The 19604-nt window shown below is 41.5% G+C and overlaps 1 protein-coding gene across 5 annotated transcripts in view; it reads right to left on the bottom strand.

Annotated features, from left to right (window-relative positions):
- Window positions 1-19604, bottom strand: part of Ahcyl2 (adenosylhomocysteinase like 2) — a 170695-nt gene that overhangs the window by 5331 nt on the left and 145760 nt on the right. For all 5 annotated transcript variants that reach the window (XR_008214194.1, XR_008214195.1, XR_008214196.1 and 2 more), the window contains exons 9-15: window positions 19511-19574; window positions 18971-19059; window positions 15163-15233; window positions 11536-11630; window positions 4135-4233; window positions 713-781; window positions 530-608 (exon numbers count right to left, since the gene is read on the bottom strand). Coding sequence is in view for 1 of the 5 variants with exons in the window: in XM_052719227.1 (XP_052575187.1) it covers window positions 530-608; window positions 713-781; window positions 4135-4233; window positions 11536-11630; window positions 15163-15233; window positions 18971-19059; window positions 19511-19574 (566 nt within the window). In the remaining 4 variants the exon portion in view is untranslated. The remainder of the gene's footprint in view (window positions 1-529; window positions 609-712; window positions 782-4134; window positions 4234-11535; window positions 11631-15162; window positions 15234-18970; window positions 19060-19510; window positions 19575-19604) is intronic.

Raw genomic sequence — 19604 nt, 5'->3', positions numbered from 1 at the left:
GCCCTCTTCTGGCCTGCAGGCATACATGCAGGCAGAACACTGTACCCATAATAAATAAATCCTTAAAAAGAAAAGAATTATTGGCCGGGCGGTGGTGGCGCACGCCTTTAATCCCAGCACTCGGGAGGCAGAGCCAGGTGGATCTCTGTGAGTTCGAGGCCAGCCTGGGCTACCAAGTGAGTCCCAGGAAAGGCGCAAAGCTACACAGAGAAACCCTGTCTCGAAAAACGAAAAAAAAAAAAAAAGAAAAGAATTATATATATATATATATATATATATATATATATATATATATATATATATATATATATATATATATATATATAAAATCTCCCTAGAAAAACCTATGTGGAAAATTACACAAATCACCTTGAAATAGAGTCTGGAATCCTAGTTCCTATTTTATAAGATAAAGATAGGTTTTCTTCCCTCCCCCCCCACCTACTCCAGGAAGTTAATGCCTCCAAGTTTCCTTTAGCTCCTGACAGTGAACTACTTTGGTGAGAATGGAGAAGGAAGAGCAGCTTACCCATTTTCTTGGGCAACAGGTACACATCTTGCTTATAGCGACCCTCAGGAGCATTGTAAAGTTCTATCAAGGCGAGAGCCTAGAAAAGCAGAGACATGTATGCTGACATACCTTTCAAAGCTGTGAAAGCTGGCTTGTCTAAGAACCCTCTCCAGCCCACGACTGTCCCACTGCAGAGCTTACCTGAGTGGTAGCAGTGATGGAAAGCACAAATGTAGGCACTGTGGAGCAGCTTAGGTTCAGCAGCCGGCCCTAGAGATCAAAAGTGAAGGCAGAGGAGGGGCATTAGGACAGCTGCTGGCCTTTCAAGAGCGGAGGAAGAGTGACTGCCAAGTTCCACTTTCCTGAGATTGTCAGACACAGTAGGCATTCAACAAAAAGGAATCCATTGACATCCTCTAAATTCTTTCTTTCTTTCTTTTTGAGACAGGGTCTCTGCATAGCTTTGGCTGTCCAACTTGCTATGTTGACCAGGCTGGCCTCAAACTCAGAGATCTGCCTGCCTCTGCCTCCCAAGTGCTGAGATTAAAGGCATGAGCCACCATATTTTAAATGTCTTAAAATTTTTATCTAAAATTTATTTTTTAGCTGATATATCAAAGCAAAAATTTATACATACTTATAGGGTACTATGTAATGTTTCAATACATGAGAACAGTTATCTATTTCCTCAAATATTCATTATTTCTTTAAATCTTCTCTTACAGTGTTTTTAAATGTCCAATACATAATTGTTACCTATAGTTACAGTATGGTGATAGTATGCCAAAATTATTTAAACTTCTAGCTACCTGAAACACAATATCCACTGATCAACCTCTCCTCAACCCCACCACTGCATAGTTCCAAGCCTCTGGTAACCATTGTTTTTGTATTCTGAGATAGGGACTCACTACGTAATCACAGGCTGGCCTATAACTCTCAATTCTCCTGCCTCAGCCTCCTGAATGTTGGGACAATAGAAGTGTGCTACTATGCCTGGCTTACCAACATTTATTCTTCTCACAACTTCTATGAGAATAGAACACGGGGCTGGAGAGGTGGCCCAGTGGTTAAGAGCACTCACTGCTCTTCCAGAAGGACCCGGGTTCAATTCCCAGCACCCATATAGCAGCTCACAACTTTCTATAACTCCAGTTCCAGGGGACCCGACAACCTCACACAGACATACATGCAGGGAAAACACCAATGCACATAAAATAAAAATAAATAAATTATTAAAAAAGAGAATAGAACACAAGGCTAATGAGAACAAGTTGGACACAAGGCTCATAAATCCACTGAATAGAGCTATTCTGATTTACTTAGGAATTCTCTTGTTGATTTATATTTATTTGCTATTAGAAATAATGCTAGATTTAACCTTTTCTTTTCTTTTGGAGACAGTCTTATTATGAAGCCTAAGCTGACCTAAAAGTTACTAGGTATCCAAGGCTGATCTTGAACTCCTAATTCTTGTGCCTCCATCTCTCTTTTTTCAATTAATTTTTTTCATTTTAATTAATTTCATTTAATTAAAATTTTACATACCAACCACAGTTTCCCCTCCCTTCTCTCTTCCCGTTCCCTCTACCCATGGCCTCCATCTCTTAAATACTAAGATTACAGGCATGGACCAACACTTCTGGCCCCATATCCAATGTTTTCAGATTCTGCATGATTGAGATTATGCATTACTTGTCTTCCTGTGTCTGGCTGATTTCACTTAACATTACTTCACATTACCAGATGACAGGAGTTTATTTTTATGGTAGAACAGAATACATTGTGTGTATGCACCACATTTCCTTCAGTCAGTCCCACTTCCTGGCTGATGTAACAGCCTGCAATGAAGGAGTGTATGTATCTGACATACCTTAGACTCTGTTTTCTTTAGATATGTAACAATGGGATTACTGGAACACACAGTAGTTCTGTTGTTCAGTTTTTGAGACACTCATACTGTTTTTCATAAATTGTTATGTTTTATCTCTTTGATAACAGTGATTCTTACTGGAATGAGGTAATACCTCATTGTGACTTTACTTTTTATTTTCCTGATGATTAGTGATGCTGAACATATCCCCATTTGTTTACTGGTCATTTGTATGTCTTCTTTGGAATTAATTGATATCCAAATGAAAGCACTAAAAATTTGATAAATGTTTATCCCAAACTATTTCCAGAAGTATGTAAAAAGGAATAAAGGCAGTCATATGACACTGAGGACTGTAACTTTCCCATTCTCTATAGCAAACTATCCTTCTTCTGAGGGTTGGCATTCCTTAGACTGTCTTAGGAAAGGAAACAGTCAAGGCCAGCAGCAGTCTCCAGGCTGAGGAGGAGACAACTATAGATTTAGGAAGCTGTGATGGTTCTTGTGCTTCTCAGTGTGATTCTCTGACCCATAGGCAGGTAGCCTTGAATTCTGAGTGGACAGTAAAGACAGAAAAAGAGCTAACACCTGCCCCATGCTGTCCTTTCTTGCTTTGTTTCCTAGGAAGCCTGAGTATTGTTTTTGCTCAGCTATATAGCCCAAAACACCTTTAGTGCTGGTTTGTATCACCAAAATTGCTAAGAGGGACCTCCCAGGACAGTTTAGAAATGCTGCCAGACAGGGGGCTGACGTCAAGGCTATTAATAAACACTTAACAACCTGCTCTTTCCTAGCCATACACACGCCTTCCCAGATACACCCTAAAGCATCTAAAAGATGTTAACTAAGTGAGGGCAAAAGGTCAAAAGACTAAGGACATACAAAGTTGGCCTATGTGCCCCCTACAGAAGGAGATGAAATTGTTTACATTTTCATATTCAGTTTCTTTAATGTAAGAAAGGATACCAAAGGAAACAGAAATCCCTGGTTAAAAGAGAAAGCTTCCTGGGAAGAACAAGAAGCACTCCCAGCACCCAGGAACACTGGCTATGAGAGCAGAGCCTTTACTATAGGAAAAGCGGTCAGAAAATGACACCCACCCCCACCCCATCACACATACAAGGACTGGGAATATCGCTCAGTGGTGGAGCTCTTGCTTAGCATGTGTGCATGTGTGAAGGCTTAAGTTCAATTCCTAGCACAGGTAAAAAGAAGGAATATGTGTGAGCTAGATGAAGCAGGATGTGGAACTGTCCATCCAGCAACCAATCAACAGAATAAGCTGGGTACCTACTGCACCTCTGGCCCCGTTCATCAGTTCAGAAGACACTAAAAGAGACACGATCAGCAAAGACATGACTGTCCCAAAGCTTACCAAAGACAGTCTGAGTTACAGCCTACTTTGCTTACTGATTAAACCACCCCACAAATGACATTCTCTCTCTGTGGGCATCACTCAAAGTGGCACTGATTCTAGCTGCTAATTCCTTCCACAGTAATAGTCATTATCTGACTCAACCTGGAGAGTGACATGGAGAGACAGGGTAATTGGTGAAAAGTGAGGAACCAAAATAGTTTCTTAATTGCTGAATGAAAAGACCTTTCACAATCAGAGGTAAAATCCACTGGTAAAGTAGTTAAACTTGTGCTTCGGAGGCAGAGTTGAAAGGATCAGGGAAGACGAAGGGAGGGGAGCAGGAAGGCAGTCTCTCCTGTCAGGGGAGTGGCTCCCTGTCAGCGTCAGTCTCACCTCTGCCAGCAGCACTATCCTCTTGCCATCAGGCCATATCACGTGGTCAACTTGGGATCTTACTCTCTCCCAGGTCAGTTCTGGTGTCCGCAGGCTGGCCTGGAACACATACAGTAAGAACATCATTAGCTACGCCAAGTCCCTGACACTGGAGACAGAAAGATGTTGAAGGAGCCATTTCAAATAGCAAGTCGAAAGAAGCAACCAACATGCCAGATGGAGAATACCTGTCCTGGGTTGGTTAGGACTGTTCCATTTCAGGGAATTTAATCTTAGGCCCAGCCAGGGAGGGATCACTCAGGATGTCATTCCACAACATATACTGTACGCCCACTCTCTGCTGAGCACAGTAAAAGGTGCTATGGGAAATACAAAAGAAACCAAAGGCATGGTTTCTGCCTTCAAAAAGCTCATATTTTAGTCGGGGACACAAAACAATACATACGTGAGAAGAAAACACAAAGCAACATGCAAACAAGTGCAGATTAATATGGTGCAAACTGAACACATAAGTGCTGAAGAGACGGACAAAAACAGAAGATCAGAGCCAAGTGGGATTAGCTGGAGAAGACTGAACGTCCTAAACAGAGCATGCTGGGGACCAAGATTCTGCCCTCATGTCCCATGTTCCCGGCTGCACCTTCTCAAAAGGCTGCTTTATCCTAGAGTTACAGAAGCTCTGTGTCCTAAGTGCGAATGTGAGGTAGCCTTAGAGGAAGCTAGTGGTAGAGTCAAGCACTCAGTGGCTCACCCTCTTTCCACTTCTGTATATTGTACATTCAGAGAACAAAAGAAAAGATGGTAAGTTTATTATCAGCAGCAATCAAATGACAGTCACAGGGTGTGCAGACTTAGGACAACTACTTCCTTCTTCAACAAGCAATGGCCGAAACAGAAAGGGGGTCCATACTCCAAAACTACCCCATCAATTCATCTGGTGAAACCGAAAAGTTCGCCAAATATTAGTCCTCAGACAAAGAGAAACACTTTTAGTTACATAGTAATTCTAGGCACTGTAGTAAAGGACAAATACTCAGAGAAGAATGTGAGCAATTTTTGCATAGAGACAGTTATCTTTTCATTTTTAAATCTCCAAATTCTCTCTACATATACAATGGGGTACTCAATGTTTAGAAAATCATGGTCCCTTTCGCTAAGGAAATGACAATCTAATAGTGCAAAAAGACATATAATTTAGTGTATTCAGAATTGTATTTATTCATTGTCAGGATCATCATTTCTTTATTAGGTACTATGGAAATGTAGTCTTGAGACATAAGTTTCATAAATTAATTCAATCATTCTAAAGAGCAATTAGGCAGTAACTATCAAATGTTATAGATAACCTATTTTTTTTTCAAGACAGGGTTTCTCTGTGTAGTTTTGGTGCCTGTCCTGGATCTCGCTCTGTAGACCAGGCTGGTGTTGAACTCAGAGAGATCCGCCTGGCTCTGCCTCCTGAGTGCTGGGATTAAAGGCATGCGCCACCACTGCCCGGCTATAGATACCTAATTTTTATCAACTGATTTAATTTTTAGACTCCTAAAACAAATACTTATTCAAGTCAAGAATTTAAGTGCCTAAGAAAGTTTAGTCTAAGACAGGTACAGTGGTGCATGCCCTTAATCCCAGCACTTGGGAAGGGGAGGCAGGAGAATCAAAAGTTCAAGTCCAGCCTGGGCTATAATAAAACTATGTCTCAATAAACAAAAGCAAAAATAAAGAGCCGGGCGGTGGTAGCGCACACCTTCAATCCCAGCACTGGGGAGGCAGAGGCAGGCGGATCTCTGTGAGTTCGAGGCCAGCCTGGGCTACAGAGCAAGATCCAGGAAAGGCACAAAACTACACAGAGGAACCCTGTCTCGAAAAAAAAAAAAAAAAAAGAAAGAAAGAATAGTCATTCTAGCATTATTTATAATAGAAAGGAAACATAAACCAGTAAAAGAGTGACTAATTAAATCAGCTCCAGTGGGGTTATATAACACCTATATAAAAAAGAAAACAAGAAAGAAGAGGAAAAGGAAGAAAAAGAAGATGAAAGAGTAGTAATAATAATATGGGGAGAGGGGAGCTGGGGGAACTGGGAGGAGTACAGGATGTATTTACTGTATGAGAGAATAGTAAGAACAACAACAGAGGTTTGATACGTAGCTTAGTGGTACTATTCTTACCCAGCATGTATAAAACACTGGATTTGATCCCGAGCACCACAGATTAGAGCATTATAAGCAAATGAGGTGAACAGAATGAAAAATAATTGAAGAGAGCAGACAACTGAAGAAGTTAAGGATATATACAAAATAAATCTGTTAGCCTTTGAAAACATCACATAGAGGTACAACCACCTATGGCCAAGACGTACAGCTCCTTGGTAACGCAACTATTTTTTATTGAGATGAGATATTAAGTAGTTCAGAATTTTATTGTTTCATATCATCAATCTTCCAGAGGAAAAGCATTCTTGGTGACTGGGAGCCAAGAGCTGACGATATGATACTGAGACTCTACCATCTTGGGAAGTACTGCTTGGGAAGACGGGTAGAATCAAGGAAAGTGGCCAACGGTGAGAAGGGGCAGCATATTAAAGCACAGGAATGGCTATGATTCAGGCAAACATCTTGATGGGCAATTTAAAGGAGGCTTAAGAGGGACTTGGTTAACTTATCTCCACCACTTTCCTGGGAAGGTCAATGTCCTCACTATGAAGATGTCCACTTGGTCATCTCACTCCCTGAGAGTGTTTTCTACTCTATGGTCGGCACAAGAAGAGCTCTTAAATTCAACCAGCTGGGGCTGGGAGAGGAGGTCAGTGGTGAAACATATGCTATTGGTTTCAATCTCTGGCACCACCACTCCAAAGGGACAGGGGCACCAAACTGGCTTTGCTGTGAATTTACACTCACTTATCACTCTACCAGGAAAGGAGTGCTCATGCAGGTACCATCTCCGACTGCGGGCACATGCCCCTGTAAGTGTATCATGCCTGCACACACTGAGCTTACATGATTTTGAAAAGTGCATAGCACTCCCTCCCACCCAGGGAACACAGCTGTGGTTCCAGTTCTTCAAAGCAGAATCAACAGCAAGGCTTAGGTAAAACAATTCTTTAGTTGGAAAAAGCTTTGACAGCATGTGTACATAATGGTTTATCACTTGAACTGCGAAGTGGCAATCGCACAGGCCTTCCATGTGAGACAGGAAATGTGTGAAAGAGAGCTGGTCAGTAAGGAGCCTATAGCAGGTTCTCTGGGATTCATAGAATTCCTATTTTTCAGGAAGAAAAGTGCAGCTTCTTGAATGGCTAACGTCTTTTCATGAACTATTCTTTCCTAAAATATACAGCAAGCAATAGCTCAGAGTTAGGCAAAACCAAAATTCCTACCCAAAAGAGGAAAAGAAAAACCTAAGTAGTTTTTGGGAGAGGGGAGATGTTTGGAGGATCTTACTACACACACAGGCCATGAGAACCTGGAGCTCTCTATGTAGCCCAAGCAGGCTTCGACCTCCTCCTCCTTCCTCAATCCTCAAGTACTAGGAATTACTCTAAATTTTGATCACAAAGCTATCTAGCCAGCCATCAGGTGGATCTCTGAGTTTCCTACAGAGTGAGAAGCTGTCTCAAAAACAAAACAATATGACAACAAAATCCAGCTGGATAACTATTACATCGTAACAATAATTTGATTTATAGAGAATTTCTTCTCTAAGTTTTGGTTACAAAAGTTCATTATCTGGATGAAGAGTTACCAAATAATTCTACATAGTGACACTAAGTTGATTTGTGGAGAATCTCCTTTCTTTCTCTCAGCAAACCCCATCGGTTCCATCATTGAGTCTCATCACCTCTACTGCTTACTCGTGCGCTGTACCCAAGCCGCCACCTTCACCACCTTGAGGAGCCTCCTGCTGTCCTTACACCCACTAGAGCTCCAGAAGGGTTTTCTTTATACAAAAGCCAGGCTGATAGTTAAAGAAATGTATATGTGTGTCATATACATTTTGTTACTCATTTGTTCAAAACTGACCAGGAGCCTCTTTTCTATTTAGATAATTATCTAGTTATTAGAACCCATAAAGCTCCACCTTACTCATTACCTGCTGAGCTGCCTCCTCTAGCCTCACTCTCTTTCTGGTACATTCTGGTACTGTCACCAGGCTTTATAAAAATACGTACTTATTGATCTGCTTATTTATCTTTGTGTGTATGCTGGCACCTGCATGGGGTGTGTCTGGAGGTCAGAGGACTGGTACAGGAACTGGCTCTTTACCATCACGTGGGTTCCCAGGATTCCACGCAGGTCTGCAGGCTTGGCTGCAGGCGCCTGTACCTGCTGTCGGCCCCACCACAGCCTCCTGGGCTTTTACTCACCGTTTCGTTTCTGTTTTGTTTTTCCTCTTTGCAATGGGGGACTGCGCCCAGGCCCTGTGCATTCACTCCTGCCAAGTGCTCTGCACCGAGCACATCCCTGCTTGACCGTCCTCTGTGCACATACAGTACTCAGAGATCTTGCTTTTTCTTTCATTTAGCTCCCCGCCAATATTATATCCACAAAAATACCTCTTTGACCATTTCAATTAAAAGGCTGTTCTCAACACCCTCATCTTGCTTTTTTTCATTCAATATAACACAGACAATAAATGTTGACTTATTTATTATTCCATCTTCCACACAAGAATATAAACTCCATGAGAGGTGAGATGTTATTCAATGCTTTTTCTTCATCCAATTAAAAGTCGGTAGGCCAAGTATTCAGTATATACTTGCTAAATAATGAATGAGCATTCTGGTTCTAAGTATTGACTGAGTTTGTTTCTTTTCTTTCCTTTCCTTTTTTTTTTTTGAGATAGGATCTTATTATATAGCTCTGGTTGGTACTGAAGTCACAACAATTCTGTCTTAACTTTCTGAAGTGCTGGGATTACAGTCATGAGTTTTCTTTTACTTTAAGTTTTGTTTTTACATGTTCTGTGACACTACCATCAAACACTAATATTTAACTTTCAAAAGCCCTCTGAGCAACGTCTCTTCCGGACAATTTAATTTAGCATCTACCGTATACCATGAGGAATTCAAAGAAAAGAGTGACAGCTCTTGGCTCCTGATGCGGCAAATATGGGGGTCTGCCTAGCAGTGATGCCAGAACCAGGCCTAGTTCCAACACCTTATCTAGAGTGATTCCTTTTAAAGTAAAAGCCATCGTATTAAAACTGAGCCAGATTAGAATCCCTATAACAGCTCCCTGTTTCTCTCAGAATATAATTGGTTCTGGGGGTGGGCTGTTAGGCCTAAGAGGTCTGGCCTGTCCTCTCCAGCCTCATCTTCCTTTCTTCCCTGTCTTGTGCTTCCTGTGCGCCAAGTACACTGGCCTCCCGTTACCCCTCAAACAGAGCAGGTTGGCTTCTGCTCCAGGACATGTGTACCAGCTGCTGCTGCTGCTGCTTAAAATGCTCTTTACCTAAAAATCCACATGGCTAATCCCTTCAACCTCAGGCTCACAGTTTGACATCACTATTGGAAATAACAACCTAGCATTCCATCCCCTCTATCATGTTCTACTTCTTCTTCCTGCTCTGGTTTTACTTTGAATTCTATGAATTCAAACTTATATATATTTTAGTTTTTCTTCTCACTTAAACATAAGCTCTATGAGGGTAGGAATTTGTTATGTTCACTATCCAAGCATCTAGAACTTCAGCTGGCATATAGCAATCACACAATAATATTTTTGATTGAAGGTAAATGGTCTTTTGATCTTTATTCTGAGAAATACTCATATCTGGCCTTTTTTCTTTCTTTCTTTTTTTTCCAAGACAGGGTTTCTCTCTGTGTAGCTTTGGCTGTCTGGGAACTTTCTTTGTAGACCAGGCTAGCCTCAAACTCACAGAGATCCCCCTGCCTCTGCCTCCTGAGTGCTGAGATTAAAGGTGTGTGCCACCACACACACACACACCAGCTCAAATACCTGAATTTTGTACTTAAGTTTCATTTTGAATCAACTGTATGACTTATCAGTGTACTTAATCTATGTTTCCCAGTTGAAAGTTAAGAATAAATCCTCACAGAGGACTCAAGGGGATGGGATGAGAAAAGCAAAAGTACGAGAGTTATACGATCGCATTAGTTAGTTAGAGCTTCCTGCGGTTAGAGGGAAAAAGGCTCTCCTTCCTCCTCTATCTTTGACCATTTAGTAAAAGTGCCCATTCACTCACAGCACATAAGTGAAACTTAGAGACGCCCCTCCTCCCGCCAAAGAACCAACTATCAACCTGACTAGTAATTGCAGGCAAGCTACAGCGACAGGACAGAGGAATGAAGCACGGCACTCGGACCCCAGACTGGAAACAGGCTTGCAGGTTACCCTGCTAGCTGTTCCTTCCTTCTTTCTGGTGCTGTGGTGCAGGGGTTAAACCTGGAGCCTCATGTGTGTGAGGCAAACACCAACACTGAGCTACATCCCCAGCCAGCTGTTTTTAATAACAAAAGAATGGAACATAGGGTTAAAAGAGGAACCATATAAAATAAATATTATCCAACAAGGCTCTCAGTGTCAGCTGGTCCTTACCTGGTAGTGCTGGAGCTCAATCACAGCAGCCCTCAGTGGAGATGAAAGCATGCTATGGTTGAACTAGCTACCCAGACAGAAAGACAGATGTGTATAAAATGTCACAAAAACTTAAAGCCAGAGTCAAAGTCAGACTGAGAGATACTTTGGTAAGTTTGAAAAGAAATAAGTAACACCTCTACTAACTATTACTCAGACAGCTTACTAGAGGTTTGGATGACTATAATCAGATTAGAGACACACAACGATAGACTTTCCAGGTTTTAGCAATGCCTACTATTACACAGTGGCTCTGAATTGAAGGTGATACCTACAGACCCAATCACTAAAATGTAAGAAATATGTTAAGGGGAGATCTAGCCCAGGGAGGAGGGAGAGGAATGAAGGAACTACAGTGTTTGGTAGACACAGCCACTCTAAGGCAATGTCCTCGTCCTAGCCCACAGATCTCTGCTTTGAGTGTTTCCATGGACTAGCCTACTTACCTCATCTCTATGTAAAGCTAAACATCCTCAAAATACTAAGTACCATTCTGACTCACAGTGAGTTTATGCAGCTCCCAATTCTCAACATGGGAAGAAAATGTTTCACAGTCTGAGTAGGTAATCAAGCCTGGGTGGAAGGAGAAGTCATACGAAATGACTGAGATGAAAAGCTTTATTTTGCCCCATAAGCACAGGCCATAGGGCAGGTAAGTGAAGGGACACGGCCTGTTCTACTAGGGTGGCCACGTTTAGGGTAGCTGATGACCTGCTTTTTCTTCTTCCACTTTGTCACTGAGAAGGAGAGAATGAATGAAAAATAAAAAGGTCCCAGTAATAATCAGTAATGACCTTACCACATCAATCTCAGTGTTGGAATGTCCCATGTTACAAACAATGCAGCTGTTCTTCATACGGTCCAAGTGCTCTCTGGTTACCACATTCTTGTTACCTTAAAAACAGAAGAGATGTCCACATGAAAAGGAATCAAGTTAGACTCCTACCTCATATAATACAAACACACACACACACACACACACACACAAAATCAACATATGTATGTGTATACACACACAATATATATAATGAAATATATAAAAATCAACTCTACATAGATTTTTTTTTTTTCAAGACAGGGTTTCTCTGTGCAGCTCTGGCTGTCCTGGAACTCACTCTGTAGACCAGGCTGGCCTTGAGCTCAAAGAGATCAGCCTGTCTCTGCCTCTTGAGTGCTGGGTTTAAAGGTGTGTGCCATCATCACCAGGCTCATAGATCATATTCTTAAGAGCAAAAACTATAAAATTCTTAGTTGTTTAAATAAATTTTAGAGGAACATAAAGTGAATCCTTGTGACCTCAGGTTGAGCAACAGTCTATTCCCATATAGCACTTTAAAAAGAAGCAATAGAATAAAATAGAGACTAGACTACATCAATACACATACACATCCTTGTCTTATAAATGACCCCACTAAGTGTTTAAAAGACAACAAACAAAATCTTTGTAAATCAAACACCAAAATGGGATTTCTATCCAAAATGTATTTGGGAGTCTTACAACTCAGTAATAAAGACAAATAATCTAATTTAAAAATGAATAAAGGACTTGAAAAGATGTTTCTTCAGAGATAGGCATGGCCGAAAGAATGGAGAACATCACTAGCCATCAAAACCATATATTACTTTATGTTCACTGGGATGACAATAAAATACACAGTAATAAAATTGTTGTTGAGAGGGGTTGGGGATTTAGCTCAGTGGTAGAGTGCTTGCCTAGCAAGTGCAAGGCCCTGGGTTCGATCCTTAGTTCTGAAAAAAAAATTGTTGTTGAGGATGTAGAGAAACACTGTTGGTACAACTATACAATAGTACCATCACTTTGAAAAATAGTTTGATAATTCCTTAAAACCTTAAAAATAGAATTACTATGATACAGTGATTTTATTGCTGTTTACACAAATAAGAGAATTGAAAATGCATTCACACAAAGTCTTAGATTCAATGTTTGTAGTGACATCATTCATAATGACCCCAAGTGAAACCAACCCAAATATCCATCTATATTCTTCAGAATAGATAAACTATGGTATAGCCACACAAAGGAATAGTATTCAGAAACAAAGAGATGAAATATTAATACATGTTATTATATGGATGGAACTTGGAAGCATCGTGCTGAGAAGCTAGTCATAAAAGACTACATATTGTATGACTACATTTTACATAGAATGTCCAGAAAAAGCAAATATGCACAGACAGAAAGATCAGTGGTTGCTTAGGGTTACAGGAGTGTGAAGGATGGAATAAAGAGTGAACATTTATGACAGAGGACTTCTTGTGGGTATGATGAAAATGTTCTAGAATTGGATAATGGGATGTTCTACAGCTTCAGTAAAAACCACCACACTGTACGCTTTTCAAAGGTGAACAATGGGCTATATGAATTCTATCTGAATAGAAAGTCCTAACAGTTATACAAGCCTGTGAATTTTGGTGCTGGGGATCAACCCTAGGCCCTCTGAGCTATACCTACAGACAACACTGAATACATATGGGTGAAACACATGATATGGGACTCATATCCCAACTAAGCTATTAAAAATAAGTTCATTCTATCCCTTTTATAGGGGAGGAGAGGACCCATGGGTCTGATGAATGAAGTAAGAGCAGCTCCTCATGGTCTTTGTCCTGTCCTCAGTTCTTGCAGAGGCTATAAACACATTTTATTTCCTTTGTCTAAGAGAATTATATAAGAAAACCAGTATTCCTATGATTTATGGCTCTAGCATACGATTATAATAAGTTTCTCAAGGAAACTAGCCATTTTTGACATTCCTCCCTAAAATTAAAAATCTACCTGTTTGGGACTGGAGAGATGGCTCAGTGGTTAAGAGCACTGAATGCTCTTCCATGAGGGCCTGGGTTCAATTCCCAACACTCACATAGAGGCTCACAGCTATCTTTAAATCCAGCTCCAAGGGACCTGACACTCTCAAACAGACATATCTGCAGGAAAAACACCAATGCACATAAAATAAAAATAAATTTTATAAAAAAGTTTACCTGTTTTATAATTAACATAACCACTTTCACTTTTTCTAACTATGAATTTTTCTCTTTCCCTGTCATAATTTATAGGGACTATATAGAAGCATATTTTTTTTGTTCATTTGTTTTTTGAGACAGGATCTCACTATGTAGCTCTGGCTGTCCTGGAACTCACTATGTGGACAGGCTGGCCTCAGGTTCACAGAGGTCCTTGCCTCTACATCCTGAGTGCTAGGATTAGTGGGCGAGTATTTGCTTTTAGGGTGAAATAAAAGATGGCAGGGCTGAGAATGGTACAGTACATATTGAACATGCTTACATCCTGGTAATAATCATTGGCACATAGTTTTCAATTTCTAGCTATGTCCCAAGAGGTTAAGGATAGGCAGAGACATAGCGGCAATAAAGGATGGAGAGAAACTCTCCTGTAGGGATGACCTAAAGGTCTATGCTTGGCCAGAGCTCTAAACAGGTAGGAAAAAAAAATGGGAGAGAGAAAGACCCTTTTTTTGGTTACTATCTCTGGCATGTGTGTATATCTTCCTGTCTGACTCCACAGTGCTGAAATTATAAGTGCACGACACCATGCCTAGCTTTTTAAAAAAGATGATTTATTTTATGTGTATGAATGTTTTGTCTAGATGAATGCATGTGTACTATATATACGTCTGGTGCCCATGGTTAGAAGAGGGTGCCAGATCTCCTGGAACTGGAGTTATAGATGGTTGCTACCATGTGGGTATTGGGAGTTGAACCTAGGTCTTCTTCAAGAGCAACAACTGTTCTTTGTTGTTGTTGTTTTTCGAGACAGAGTTTCTCTGTGTAGCCCTGGCTGTTCTGGAACTCACTCTGTAGACCAGGCTGGCCTCAAACTCAAGAGATCTGAAAGGCATGTGCCACCACTGCCTGGCTACAAGTGTTCTTAACCACTGAGCCAACTCTCCCACCACCTGTACCTGACTTTTTTACATGTGCTCCTGGGATCAAATCCAGGTCCTCATGTTTATGAAGGCAAGTATTTTACCAAGTGAGTCACCCTACCTCTCAACCCCTATTTCTGGCTTTAATAATTTGGATTTATCCAGAATATCTTCAATCACCTTGCACTTGCTCCATGAAAGCATTCCCAAATCTCCCCCCGACCCCTGGATACCTATCACAACCATACCTGTACAGGTGATAACAATGTCCACTTAGCCCTGAATACACATTGCAACCATACCTGTACAGGTGATAACAATGTCCACTTAGCCCTGGATACACATCACAACCATACCTGTACAAGTGATAACAATGTCCACTTAGCCCTGAATACACATCACAACCATACCTGTACAAGTGATAACAATGTCCACTTAGCCCTGAATACACATCACAACCATACCTGTACAAGTGATAACAATGTTCACTTAGCCCTGAATACATGTCACAGCCATACCTGTACAGGTGATAACAATGTCCACTTGTCGGATGACTTCATTCAGTTTCACTAGTCGGAATCCATCCATACTGTAGAAATAAAGCAGGATCAATTACACTAGCCGGCCGATGGGGAGTCTTTCCTTACAAGCTAGCACCAAGTTCTTTAGGTAGTGACAGTGTCACTTCTTGGATAGCTGGAATGCGGCCAGGATGTTCATTTTGTTTGGTTTTGAAGACAGTGTCACTGTGTAGCCCAGGTTGGCCTCAAACTCAGGATCCTCTAGCCTCTTCCTCCCAAGTGCTGGGATTACAGGCGTGTGCCACCACATCTGGCCTGGACTACTTTTCAGTCAAAAGTCCAGATCATTTCCTGTGTTTACATAGGAGAAATGCAAAAGCTCCCTTTGCATCATAGGAACTAGTTCTTCCTAATAATAGAGAGCCAAGCAAGGGCTGCCGTGAGAATCCCAAACCAGATTTCTAGAAAATTACACTTGGTCACTGAATCTATTCTCACTGAACCTGTTCTCCCAAGATCATCAATTATTTTCTGAAATAAAAAAGCCAATATTTTCTGAGTGTCTTATAGTACTTGATTTCTCTGCCACATTAAACACAATTTACCTTCTTAAGACCTAGCCCCCTCTTTGTGGTGCTGGAGATTGAATCCAGGACATTGTTCACGTGAGGCAATTGTACCCCATTTGGCTACATTCTCAGCCTTTCCCCATATTTAAATAGTGGCCCTTGGTGGGGTTCTTCACTGGGCTCTTCTGTTCTTTCAGTACTCATCTTTACCCTGCCTTTGGCTCAGTCATCACCTACAGATGACTGACTGACTGGCACATTCCTCTTTTGCCCCCCAGTTGGGATTAGAACCCAGGCATCGGGCAAACAGGGCAGAGATCTACCATCGATCTACATCTCCAGCTGCATTTTTTTTTAACTTGCGTCTCTGGGGTGCTTCATAACCAAGGATACTCCCCCAGACATCTCCTCAAGGACTCCTCAGAGGGCTTCCAAACTTACTTTGTCCCCACACGCTCATCTGTTTCTCTTCTATATTCTCTACCCTGAGCAGCAGCATTACTGTTAACCAACTGTATAAGCCAGAGAAACTAAACGTTTCTTCCCAGTTCAAGTTGCAACCAATGGGGCTAGAGAGATGGATCAGAGGTTAAGAGCAACAGCTGCTCTTCCAGAGGACCGGAGTTTGGTTCCCAGCAACCACATGGTGGCTCACAACCACCCAGAATGAGACCTGGTGCCCTCTTCTGGCCTGCAGGCAAACATGCAGGCAGAATACTATATACATAATGAATAAACAAATCTTAAAAAAAAAAAGAAAAGAAAAAAAGAGAGAAAGAATTTGTAACCAATATCTTTTTTTTTTGTTTTGTTTTGTTTTTTTTTGTTTTTCGAGACAGGCTTTCTCTGTGTAGGTTTGTGCCTTTCCTGGATCTCGCTCTGTAGACTTGTAGACCAGGCTGGCCTTGAACTCACACCAATAACTTTTTTTATCCTCTTTCTTAATTCCATTAAAGTCTCTTGACTTTATGGCCCCACACAACCTTTTTGGGTCTGAACTTTGTAGAATAGGTTATAGCCTTTGTAGCCTTAAAATTGAGGCAGTTCTCTTGAGGTGCTGGGCTTATAGCTATGTGTCCACTGTACCTAGGTCTGCCTCCTTTTATCCATACATGCTGGCATTCCTAAGTTCAGGCCAGTGATGCTTGGTTCAGGTCTCACGGTCTCTAGGTTACATCCCCAAATCATTTTGCAGCGTGCTTTCCCTAAGTGCAACTTGGAACATATCACTTACACACTTCAGGATAAGCCCTCAATTCTTATACACACTGCCATGTCATTCTTCTTACCTTTGATACCACTACTCCCCCAACTGATCCTATCTGTGGGCTCCTTAACTGTGCTATGCTAGCCTTTGTTTGGAGGCTATGCACCTGCTGCTTGTACAGGACACATGCTGCATCAGTTCTGATGCAGCTCTGCTGACATTTCTGTCTACACTGCCTGTCTTCAGTTAAGACCCTTCTGCCTGTGCTTTTACAGCACTGCACGCTGTTTACAGTGCTTACGGCACAGCACAGTGGGGATCTGTGCTCAAAAGCAGCCTGCCCCTCCGTCTGTTCACCTCAATCACCGAGGCACACAGCTTGGCACAACACACACAACACAGTAAGTTAGGGGCTTGTGGCTCTGAGATCATCTGAACCGTGCTGTCACCAATGTCCTGTTTGGGTTTCTATAGGGAACAGAGTACTAGGAAGGTGATGGTCCCTGTGTTCTGAAGCTGACAGAAAGCCAGTGACTCTGTTTGTTGCAGAACTCTGCTTTGGCAGCATATGGCTGGGCTCTGTGAGCAGCAGAAAGAGGGAAATGGCTTTCTTCTATCTTAGAGGCCTTCTTCCAGAGGTTTAGTGGTGAACACTGCACAGAGATTATAAACTATAGATACACACTACATAAACTGGGCTTTGCAGTACCTTTCAGTGACCATGGCATTTCTCATCCCGTGGAAGATGGAGATAATTTCAGTAACAGTTACCACTTAGTGAGGCTCCATTTTGTGACAGCAGCTCTGAGCCCTGTTACATATTACTTATTTATTATAGTATATAATAATTATTTGACTTAATTCTCACAATACTTTGAGGTAAGGATGATTATCTATATTTTATTTTATTTATTTGATTATTATTATTTTTTAGACAGGGTTTGACTATGTAGCCCTGGCTGGCCTGGAACTCAGTTTGTAGACCAGGCTGGTCTTGAAATCAGAGATCTTCTTGTCTCTGCCTCCCAAATGCTGGGATTAAAGGTTTGCCCTGCTAGGATCCACATTTCAGAGAGGAAAAAGGAACTTTAAAAAAAATTTAAATTTAGATTTGAACCTTAAGAAGTGTAAGAATACTACAAACAATTGCCCACATATTCTTCACACAGAGTTAGCAGATTTCACCCTTAGTTTGGATTTGTCTGATATTTTCTCATCGTTAGATTCACAGTACATTTTTGGGAGGGTTACCACAGAAGTCTTTTCAGTGTGTTATATCAGAAGGTCTCTGACACAGCCTATTGCATTTCCCTCCCCTCTCTTCTTTCCTGCCGAAGACTGAACCCAAGTCCAACCTAAGCACATGCTCTACCATTAAGCTACACCCAATCTCTCCTCCCTTCTCTCTCTCCTCCCAGCAGGGTCTCAGTCTGTAGCCCAGGCTGGTGAGACAAGGTCTTACTCTATAACCAAAGCTGGCCTGGAACTCACAATCTATTTGCCTCAGCTTCTGGAATGTTAAGATTATATGCCTGAACCTTAAAAAAAAAATACTGTTGTATGTGTGGGGTATGTATGTATATATGCAAGCATGATGTATGTGTGAGCATGCACACAGGCCAAAGTATACCTGTAGGGAGGTCAGAGGACAACTCTGTGAAGTTGGAGACTGAATTAGGTCATTGGGATTGCAGAGTAAGTCCCTGGCCTAGCGCCCTGTCTCCCCAGTGCTGGGGTTAGAGGCATGGTTCACCACACCTGGCCAGCCTTTTCTTTTTCCGTCATTATTTTCAAAGGGGCAGGGATTACATATGGAGAGAGACATTAATGGGATATCTGTTCATTAAACCTAAGCATCCCGTTACTGTTTCCACAGGAGTTCTAAACCTTCACTTCTCTCGGAGCAGAACTCCTTGACCTTTGCAAGACAGAAGCTTAGGTTCTCTTGGCAGGCCCCTGGATCGGGTCTAGCATGCGGCATGTTAGAGAGCAATGCAAAGGAGGAGCAGGCATCCTTTTGCACACTCACCAGGCTTGCAGGGCACAGATGGGGTCGATCTCAGTTACATACACAATGGAACCCATGGCTTTCAGAGCAGCACAGCACCCCTTTCCCACCTGAACAGGGAAAGAACACACACAATAAAGTCAGAGAGAACACACTTCTCAAAGCTTCTGGCAAAGGAAGAGTACCCTCCTTTCCTCCCCTCCAAGTAATTTTGCTAAATAGATTCGTGCTTGGGGGAAATCAAGAAAAACAAATAAATGTAGTTCATAAACCAACCCCTGGCCCCTGCTTAGCACATTCATATGCATGAGAACACCCACATTCACGATTTATAATCAAAACACAAGCTAAAAGAACATCACAAACCGTGGTGCTAGAACAAGTAAAAAAATCAACTCGAGAAAAAATACAAAGGGAAAAGCAAGGTACTTAACTAGGGACTTCTAAGTCATGTTTTCCCATCTAAAATGGTATGACTATACTTATGACTGTATGCAAAATTCTAGAATATTTCATCAAAATACATTTTAAATACCCAACAAGTAAAAGGGTGAACTTTACCTCTCCATAGCCACAGACTACCACTTGCTTCCCACCAAACATCATATCTGTTGTCCTTTTAAGTCTGGGGGAACAAAAACAAAGTCCAACCATT

Source organism: Peromyscus californicus, unplaced genomic scaffold (genome assembly GCF_007827085.1).
Source record: "Peromyscus californicus insignis strain IS unplaced genomic scaffold, ASM782708v3 Scaffold_6__1_contigs__length_162567912, whole genome shotgun sequence".
NCBI lineage: Eukaryota > Metazoa > Chordata > Mammalia > Rodentia > Cricetidae > Peromyscus > Peromyscus californicus.
This window is presented reverse-complemented; position numbering and strand designations above follow the sequence as displayed.